Source organism: Gracilinanus agilis, chromosome 2 (assembly GCF_016433145.1).
Source record: "Gracilinanus agilis isolate LMUSP501 chromosome 2, AgileGrace, whole genome shotgun sequence".
NCBI lineage: Eukaryota > Metazoa > Chordata > Mammalia > Didelphimorphia > Didelphidae > Gracilinanus > Gracilinanus agilis.
This window is the reverse complement of record NC_058131.1, coordinates 246079052-246089531: the sequence shown is the minus strand read 5'-3', so window position 1 is coordinate 246089531 and position 10480 is coordinate 246079052. Positions and strand designations below refer to the sequence as shown.

The window sequence follows — 10480 nt, the reverse complement described above, 5'->3', positions numbered from 1 at the left end:
ACAATCTCCCTTCTGTATTCTAAGGTCTGATCCATCTCTCACATTCTAAGGTGACTTTTTTCACTAAGATTTTGTGGTTCAAGCTCACATATAGCTGAATCTCCAAAATAGTCCTTATAGTTTTGGCAAATGAATGAGTAATTGAATGCATAAATAAAAACTACTTTCCAAGCCTTTTTTTCATGGCTCCTCTTCATAGTTTTTCAGCTCCACTGACCCTGCCTCCTAGCTTTCCTTCACATGCAACATCTTATCTCTCGTCTCTGTGCCTTTGAACAAGCTGCCTCTCATGCCTAAAATGTACTCCCTCCTTACCTTGGCCTTTTCAAGTCCCTAGTTTACTTCAAAGCTCAGCTCAAAGACCACTTCCTATAGTACTGTATAGTCAAGCATTTCTTAAGGACTTGCAATGTGGCAGACACTGTGCTAAGCACTGAAACTATAAATACCAGCAAAATTACAGCCTAATGGGCAAAGAGAACTCCAAAAAAGGGTTGGGGAAGGTAGGGGAGAGAACAGTGGTAAAATCCAGAGAGTCAGAATCCAAGACAGGATGACTCTGAACGATGAAAGATGGCTAACCTGGATAGCTTAAAATGGAAGTTCTAGCAAAAACTTACCAGTGGGGAAAAGGAACCACAAGGGCAGGCAGATGTTTTAGGATAAGAAAGCTATAAAGACAAAGGGTTGAAATCTTTTCAATTTTCTTTTTTATTATGAATTTAACAAACATTTCAAAGTACAAAAAGGATCATGAATGAAATTACATTTCTGTTGCATAAAAATCTCTTTTTTAGTGTTTATTAAATTTAGCACAATAGTATCAATTCAGCCCTACTTATATGAATCCTTTTCTGACATGCTTCTAACTTCTCCATATTTTTTTAATGCTTCATTGATGCTCTTTCCTTTCTTTGGGGGGTGGGGTTCTCCCCAAGAGTCTATTTTTTTCAGCTGGGTCAGCATCAAACAAAGTAATTAACAAAACAATCTCTTCTCCACACCCCCACCCTGTTTTTCCCTTGCTCTTCACAACATTACCCACCAACTTTCTTCTCCCCGCCACAAAAAAAAGAAATCAAGTCCTTCTTTTGTAACAAATTAGTCAAACAAAACAAATCAACACAGTGGCTACATCTCAAACACATGTCTTGTTCTTCACCTCTAGTCCATTAATGGCCCCACTTCTAAGAGAGAGGGAAGTATACTTCATCATTATTCTGAAGTCATGATTATTCATTGTATTGAACAGAAATTTGAAGTCTTTCAGTGATGACTTTTCTTTTCATTATTATGTTGTTATTGAGTCACTTTTCAGCCATGTCTGAGTCTTCATGAATCCACTGAGGATTTTCTTGGCAGAGATACTACTTACCATTTCCCTCAGCAAACTGAGGGTAATGGGATTAAGCGACTTGCCTACAGTCACCCAATTTGAAAGTGTCTGAAGCCACATTTGAACTCAGCTAGATGAGTCTTCCTGCCTCCAGGCCTGGCACTGGGTCCCCTGGCTGTCCTTTGATAAAGTGCTTAGTTAAACCTCACTGATTGATTGAGAGGCAGATTGTATAGTCAGAAGAGTGATGGATTCAAATCCCAGCTCTGATGCTTACTCATCTGGATGACCTTGAACAATGCACTGAAATTTCCTGGCCCTCTGTTTCCTCATCTATAAAATGGAGCAGTTGCACAAGGTGACCTCTGAGGTCCCTTCCAAGTCAATATCTATGATCCTTTGACTCAGTTGCCACTAAGGTTCCTTCTAGCTCCAAATCGTGGCAACTAGTTGGTAAGTGATTACAGGATTGGACTTGGAGACAGGAAGATGTAAGTATAAATCCTGCCTTGAGCATTCACTAGCTCTGGACCCCAGGCAAGTCACTTAGCCTTTCCTACTCTCAGTTTCCTCATCTATAAAATGGGAATCATAATAGCATCTATCTTATAGGATTCTTTTGAGGATGGAATGGAAAGTGTTTTGCAAACCTTACAGTAGTATGTAAAAGCAAGCTTTATTGTTATTTTTATCTAACAATTGATCATTGTAAGAAAGATGTGATTTTTGTCCTTCCACTTTTCTTTCTTCCCCCATTACAGATTTTCATTGCTGACCCATTCAAGTAATGTTAAGTAACAAAAATGACCCTCTTGCCTGGAGAAAACTCAGATTATGATTACAGTGCCCTGAGCTGCACGTCAGATGCTTCTTTCAGTCATCAGCATGCATTCTTTCCACGGACTGAGTCACTCAAGGGTGTATTTTACCGCAGAGCCAAGAGACTTCACCCCAAAGACAACGCCCACCAAAGCATTCAACCTGAAGATCGAAAAAGGCAGATCATCATTAATGTGGGGGGGATCAAGTACTTGCTGCCATGGACTACTCTGGACGAGTTCCCCTTGACACGTCTGGGCCAACTCAAGTCCTGTACCAACTTCGATGATATCCTCAATGTCTGTGATGACTATGATGTGACCTGCAATGAGTTCTTCTTTGATCGCAACCCTGGGGCCTTCCGGACAATCTTGACTTTTCTTCAGGTGGGGAAACTTCGGCTACTCAGGGAGATGTGTGCCCTCTCTTTCCAGGAGGAGCTTCTATACTGGGGCATTGAGGAAGACAACTTAGACTGGTGTTGCAGGCGACGATACCTGCAGAAGATTGAAGAGTTTGCTGAAATGAACGAAAGGGAGGATGACCTTCCAGAGAGTGAAAGTCCTGGGGAGATGGTCGAGGAGACCAGGTTGGGCCAGTGCATGAAGAGACTGCAGGACATGGTGGAAAGACCTCATTCAGGGCTACCAGGGAAGGTGTTTGCCTGTCTTTCTGTGCTATTTGTAACCATCACAGCAGTGAATCTTTCTATCAGCACCATGCCCAGCTTGAGAGAAGAAGAAGAACAAGTAAGCTCCTGCTAGTGTGGGGAAAGATTTACTTGTAGGGGAGTCACAAGACTATGTTTTAGAGTTTTAGGTCTCAGGAAGTATATTAGGGGAGAAGGAGATTCTAAGACCTCATAGGTTCGTAGTATTATAGCATCATAGAGATAGAAGAGACTTCAGAGGTCCTTTTTTCCTAATCTCCCTCATAGGTTCAAATCTGGTCTCAGATACTTCCTAGTTGTGTGACCCTGGGCAAGTCACTTAACCCCCCATTGCCTGGCCCTTACCACTCTTCTGCCTTGGAACTAATATATGTAAGGGTTTAAAAAAAAATTTAAGGTTTAAATAAATGTAAGCTATTAGGGTGAGGGCTTTAGTTGAGAAGCATAATTAAAATACAAATTAGGATAATGTGTAATATTTCACATTTATATAATACTTTACATTTTACAAAGTGTTTTCTTTCCAAGAGGTCACAAAGAACTTTCTTGAAACAATTCTAGAGCAGCCTTTATTATAAAGTATTACATTATTGTAAATATATATTACAAACTCTATATAATATAAACTATTCTATAGTAGCAGATAAGGAAACAAAGGCATAAAGAGGCCAAAATGACTTCACTCAAGTTCATTCTGCTCAATGATAGAAAAAGGACTCAGACCTTGATCTTCTAAAATACAAGTCAAGAACTCTATTTCACTTCAGCAAAAATTTCTTAAGTACCTACTCAGTGCAAGGCATTATGCTTGGCACTGCATATGAAAATGGAAAAATGAAATAATCCTTGTCCTCAACAAACTACATTCTTCTGGAGGAAGGAGGTTATCATCTCCTTCCCACCCCACAACATGTACCCCAACAAAATAGAGTTTGTCACTGAATAACAGGAATTCTTAACCTGGGATGTGTGAAAAACTTTTTCTAAAAAATTTTGCTAACTATAAATCATTATGATTAGTTTCCTTTGTAATTCTTTATATTTTATTTTATACATTAAAAAACATTATTCTGTAAAAGGGTCCAAAGGTGTCACCAAGAATGCCAAAGTTATCTATGACACAAACGAGGTTTAAGAACCTCTGTTTTATAGTGTATATAATAAATGAAATAACTATTAATTAAACATAAAATAGTTACTACTGGAGAGCTAATTCGTTGTTTATAAATTCTAAATTAAACTGATCTTGTTTGCATTAGGGTAATACTAAGAAGTCTCCTGTTCCATTTGAAGAAAAGAACCATGGAATTAGATTTACTCCCTAAGAATCTTTTTTTTACAACTGAGTCAAAATCAAAGCAACAAAATAATCTCTTCTCTATCCCTCCCACCACCCTGTTTTCCCTTGTCCTTCCCTTCCTTAACTTTCACACATACACACACACACACACACACACACACACACACACACACACATCCCTCTCTGCTCAGTGAAAATAACATACATTATCCCTTCGAAGAGTTATGGCATTTGTCCTTGAGGTATGTGGTATGATGGAAAGAACACTGAATTTGCTGTTAAGAGTCCCTAAAGCCATGTCTTGATTCTAGGAGACATCCCTTCAATCTGGATATCTGATGATCCTTTCATTTTGGTTCAGGAACTTATAAAATAATCACCCATTCTGAGAGGGAATTTGGCATAGTGGGTAGAGAATGGTCTCAAAGTCAAGAAAACCAACCTTCAAGTCTTGACTCTGATATATATTGTTGCTATAACCCTGGGCAAATAGCTTAAATTCTCATGTCCCAGGCAATTCTCTAAGATGATAAATTTGCAGAACAGCCACCAATTTGGAGTTCCCCTCTACTATTTCCCTTTACCAACCACAGGATTAGTCTAACAGTAATTTCTGAATCACATCAATAGCTTATGTGATGCTTTCCTAATAATTATGTTGTGAAGACAACATCACAAACAATATATTTTATAGTTGTGGAAGCTGAAGAAGCTAATAGAGGTAATGTGACTTGCCTAGCCCAAGGTCCCACAGCTAAGCATTAGTCTCCAGACTGGGTCCTTCTTTCTGCACAATAGAGATAATATAGCTGCTATTCTTAAGGTACAGCATACTAATCACAGGCTGCCCTACTCTTATGTTCCTTTTTTCTGAGTCATATATGTATTATCCTGAAAAACATTTTTCCATATTGTTCATTTTTATAAGAGAATAATCATGAAAACCAAAACCCCAAAATAAAAAAATCCAAATAAATAAGTGAAAAATCACATGCTTTCATCCTTATTTCTTTTAAATTCCAGCAGAGCCTAACATTTTCTAACAGAAAGATAAGGAAATCTGTCTGGCCACACACTGTGTTGTAACACATCAAAAGAGAGGAGGGAAGTGCAATGATTTGCCAGTGTTGGATGGCAGAACTCCCACTGCTGACATGCACCTCAACACGTTGCCTTAGTTCACTGCACTTCATATCCTGGTGCCTGACAGCTGACATTCCTCCTCGCTGACGTTGTAGGAATAAATTTCTTTGGCACAAAGCAGAAACACTTTCAAGTTCTTTTATGGAATTTGTGTTATTCTTGCTGTCCCTGAGAGCCCTCATAACTACAGAAGTTATTTCTATAATTCTCTTCCCAATAAGTCAAATTATCCCTGATAGTAAGTACCTTGGCTGGCTAAGCCCTGAGGCAGGAGGCATCTTCTCCCTTTCTCTAGCTGCACAGGGACTCTGAGTTCCTTTGGCAGCATATATTTGTGAGTTCATCAGGGAGGCAGACTAAGAGGCAATCCTGCCTTACCCCCCTGGGGCCCACCAAGTAGTTTTGCTCAAATCTGAACTGTAAAGCACTAAGAATTTCCTGTATCGCCGCTGTTGATGATATGATAATGAATACTTAGAATTGACTATTTTATTTGGATGATTTATTATATGGTGGGGGGGGGACCCACACAACTTCTTTGATGTCCTAGTAAAAGCACTATTTCTAAAAAGGTTATGGATATGTTCCCAAACATCCCATTATATGCCTTTCACTCATTCATTTATCAAAGCCCTCTTCAAACATATTTTTGCCTTGTAATAGCCTCTTAGGAGAATAACTGAAAATAATAATGTGAGGAAGGTAGTATAGACATCATCATCTCCATTTTTCCAATGAGGAAATTGAGTTTCAGAAAGATTAAGTAGAATGAGTGGAATGTAAGATTCCTGAGTACACTAACTGCTTTTCATTTGTGTCTTTGAATCCTGAACATATAGCCCAGTGGGTGGTGCATAGCAGGCAGTTAATAAATGCTTATTGAATTGGAGGGTTTTGCCCAAAGTAACTCAGTAAAAAGTGACAGAGCCAGGACATGCAGATCTTCTGAAGCTAAATGATGTAGTGAAGGCAGCCCAGAATCTAGAATAAGAGAACTTAAACCCTGTTTCTACTGAACACTGTCTATATTACTTTGGACAAGTCACCTGCCCTCCCTGGACCTGAGTTTCATTATTCATAAATTGAAGGCATCAGGTTAGATGATCTCTAAGCACTCTTCCACATACAAAGTTATGATCTTGTACCTCTCAATCTGCTTCTCTTTCCAGTGTAATTGTAGAATCATCATCATCATAGATTTAGAAAAGGAGGGAACCAAAAGGTCAGATAGTCTAACTCACTCTTTTTTGAAATGGTGCTCAGAGAATAAGGTCACAGAGTAAATCAATGTAGTTAGTCCTTTTTGTATGCTCTCTATTGAATGGCCAGTTTCAAGGCCTTAGAAGTATTCTCTATTAGATTCCCCTAGCAAATAGCCATATATGGTCTAAAGTCTTTCAAATATTTGAAGATGGCAATAATAATATTTTTAAACCCTTACTTTTGGTCATGGAATCAATACTATGTTGGTTCCAAGGCAGAAGAATGGAAAGGGTTAGACCAGTGATTTCCAAAGTGGGCACCTCCACCCCCTGATGTGTGCTGCAGCGATCCAGGGAGCAGTGATGGCCACAGGTGCATTTGGGGGCAGTGAGTAACTGTAAGGGGTGGTGATAGTATGTGACAGGGGGCGCTAAGTAATATTTTTTCTGGAAAGGGGGGTGGTAGGTCAAAAAAGTTTGGGAACCACTGGGTTAGACAATGGGGGTTAAGTAACTAGGGTCACATAGCTAGAAAGTATCTAAGGCCAGATTTGAACCCAGTAGCTCCCATCTCTAGGCCTGGCTCTCAGTTTACTGAGTCACCTAGCTGTCCCCTTCCAATTACAGCATTTAGTAAATAAGTCCAACTTCATTCCCTCTGTACTTCATTTTGTTTGCTTTTGTGGACCAGTTATGTACTCCTCTTTCCCAGCCTTTTTCCTTATTTCCAGGCCAAATAATATTATAATTTTGTTCCTGATTCTAGCATCTTTTCTTGCTCTCAGGGCGAATGTTCCCAGATGTGCTACAACATCTTCATTGTGGAGTCTGTGTGTGTGGGCTGGTTCTCCCTCGAGTTCCTGTTGAGGTTCATCCAGGCACCCAGCAAATTTTCCTTCCTTCGGAGCCCCTTGACTCTGATTGACATAATTGCCATCCTTCCCTATTACATCACTCTGGTTGTGGACAGCACATCTGTGGACCAAAAAAAGCCTAGCTCTGGCAACAGCTACCTGGACAAGGTGGGCCTTGTGCTCCGTATCCTTCGGGCCTTGAGGATCTTGTATGTGATGAGACTGGCAAGACACTCTCTGGGTCTACAGACACTCGGACTCACAGCCCGACGGTGTACCCGAGAATTTGGGCTCTTGCTGCTATTCCTTTGTGTGGCTATAGCACTCTTTGCCCCCTTACTTTATGTCATTGAGAATGAAATGGCTGATAGCCAAGAATTCAGTAGCATCCCAGCCTGCTACTGGTGGGCTGTCATCACCATGACAACGGTGGGATATGGTGACATGGTGCCCAGGAGTACTCCTGGACAGGTGGTGGCCCTGAGCAGCATACTCAGTGGCATCCTCCTCATGGCATTCCCTGTGACTTCCATTTTCCACACATTCTCCCGCTCCTACCTGGAGCTGAAGCAGGAACAGGAAAGAGTCATGTACAGAAGGGCACAATTCCTGATCAAAACCAAGTCCCAATTAAGTAACATGTCACAGAACAGCAATGTTTTATTTGGTAGCACCTCCTCAGATGCTAGAGACAATAACTGAAATGAGACAACTTTGAACACCCCATGGTGTGAAGCTTAAGTGGCCTTGGCAAGGAGGCCTCCCCAAAGATCACCCTGAAGTCTGTCACAACTGAATAGTGAATATTGCCTCTACAGAGACTGGCAAGAAAAGGAGTGTTACATATGGAGCTTGGGTCTTTCCCATAACACATAGCCATAGATGGTTACTCTATTTTGCCACAGTTAATAGGTTCATGTCCATCAATTAAAAAATGAGTTTTCTTCCTCTTTTTTAGCCCATGTAAAAATAATTTGCCTAGAGAAACTTCTGTCCCTATGAATGTTTATACATGATATAATTTTCAAGAAAAACACATCTCATTTTAGCTTGGAGTGTCTACTATTAAAGAAATCTAAAACAAAAATGAAAAAAAATTTCTTCTGCATCTATATGATTAACCTATATACAGAAAAAGTGCCTCTCAGAAAAAACAAAGTATGTACAAATACTTTACCTGACAGTATTCATTAGTTCTGTAAAAATGCATCAACCGAATCAGTGGTATGGTGGAAAATGCATTGCCCAGGAAAAATGCTTTAAATATTTGATTTACTGAAATTTACAGCAGGTTTCAGCAGTGGCCATTACAAAATGACAGTGGTGCATGGGAGTATTCCTGTGTAGCGCTAAACATTGTTCTGGCTCATATGGCAGTTCTGGTTCAGACATATGGCAGATAGCCTAAGGAAGAGATGTTGGCGACCATGGAAGAATCAGAAACTCTAAGATGGCAGAAGTCTCAGAGGGCATCTAGTAAACTCAGTTCATCCTTGAGCCACTATGTCTATTCCTAAATAGTGTCCCTCCAGGCTCTGTTTAAATACCTATCATGATGGAAAACTCATTACTTCCATAGGTAGCTCAGTCCATTTTTGGACATCCCTTACTGATAGGCAAGCTCTTACTTTAAACTGGATGAAATAACCTGCTTCTCTATACTATTTTCTCATTGCTCAAACTTCTCCCCTCTGGAGCCAGGCATAAAAATGGAATTACATCTTTCCCATAGTAACCCTTCAGACACCTGAAGGGTTTTTATCCAGAGATACTCTTCTTCAAAGCAAATATTTTAGGCCATCAATTTATCTTCACAACCTTTCTTTTCCAGCCTTATTAAACATTACTTAACCTTAATGCAATCTGTGGCCCAACCAAATTGGCCTTCCTGTTATTCCTCACATCAGAGACTCCATTTCCCATCTCTATACCTTGGCTTTGGCTGTACTCCATACCTAAAATGCACTCCCTTCTGATTTCTACCTCTCAGAATCCCCAGTTGTCTTCAGAATTCAATTCAAAAGCCACCTTCTGCATGAAGCCTGTCCTGATCTACCCAGCTACTAGTGCCTTCCCCTTCAAAATTACCTGGATTATACTTTATAACTATTTTGCAAATAAATATATACATTGTCTCCCCAATAGGGTGTGTGCTGCCTGAAGACAAGGATTATTCCATTCTTGTCTTTGTATCCTTGTATCCTTAGCGCTTAACACAATGCCTGATATATATTAGGTACTTAATAAGTCCTTGGTTGATTGTCATGATTTCTAATTCTGCACCATCCTTGTTTCCCTCCTCTGGAGGAGGTTAAATGACTATTCTACTCCACCTTATAAATCAATAGCCTTCTTAAAATGTGGTATCCTGACCTGAACACAATACTTCAAACAAAGAATGTCCAGAATAGAGGACAATATGACTCTACTCCGAAGGAATTAGGTGGCACAGTGGATAGTGCACTGTGCTTGGAATTCAAATCTGGTCTGACATTTACCAGCTGTAAACATCTGTGTGACCCTGGGCAAGTTACCTATCTATGTTTGCCTCATCTGTAAAATGAACCAGAAAAGGAAATGGCAAACCACTCCAATTATCTTTGCCAAGAAAACTCCAAATGGGGTCACAAAAAGTTGAAAATGACTGAAAACAACTGAAAAATAACAGTTCTGAACATTAGATTTGTATTAACTTGCCATATGATCAGATACATCTGGTATAGAATCTGGGATTCTACCCTAACTCTGACACTGATTATATGGCCACTATACTTCTCTGAGATTCTTCTCGGATATCTCTCTTTCTTCTTCGCACTCTTTTGATCCTTTTCTTCTCTCCTGTCCAAGTTCCTTCTCCTCAGCCTAAGGTTTATTGGCCAGCAGGTCATTCTAAGAAATGCATAGCACTCAAGATCAAAGAGATCAGGTTACCCATGGACAGCCATGTCAAAGCCTTCTTAGGAACCCTCCATAGTAGGGTACAGTTAATGTGTAAGTTGGGAGGAAATGACCATTAAGAAGGATTCTTTAAATTCTGGCTATGTGTGAGGCACTGTACTAAGCACTGGAGACACAAAGACCTTATGTTCTACAGGGAAGACAGCATCTACACATATAATCATACACAAAATATACACAGGGTAATACATCAAGAAG

At 39.9% G+C, this 10480-nt stretch overlaps 1 protein-coding gene across 1 annotated transcript; it reads left to right on the top strand.

The window, feature by feature from the left end:
* The first annotated feature begins 2139 nt into the window (after positions 1–2139).
* Positions 2140–8026, top strand: KCNG1 (potassium voltage-gated channel modifier subfamily G member 1). Its single transcript, XM_044661112.1, has 2 exons — positions 2140–2904; positions 7256–8026. The coding sequence occupies exons 1-2, from the start codon at positions 2140–2142 to the stop codon at positions 8024–8026; spliced, it is 1536 nt and encodes a 511-aa protein (XP_044517047.1).
* The last annotated feature ends 2454 nt before the right edge of the window (positions 8027–10480 follow it).

Excerpts from the sequence above, each read along its gene's own strand:
- KCNG1 (XM_044661112.1), top strand. The coding sequence starts at position 2,140 with ATGACCCTCTTGCCTGGAGAAAACTCAGATTATGATTACAGTGCCCTG. Across the intron at positions 2,905-7,255 it reads TGAGAGAAGAAGAAGAACAA|GGCGAATGTTCCCAGATGTG; the intron begins GTAAGCTCCTGC and ends TCTTGCTCTCAG.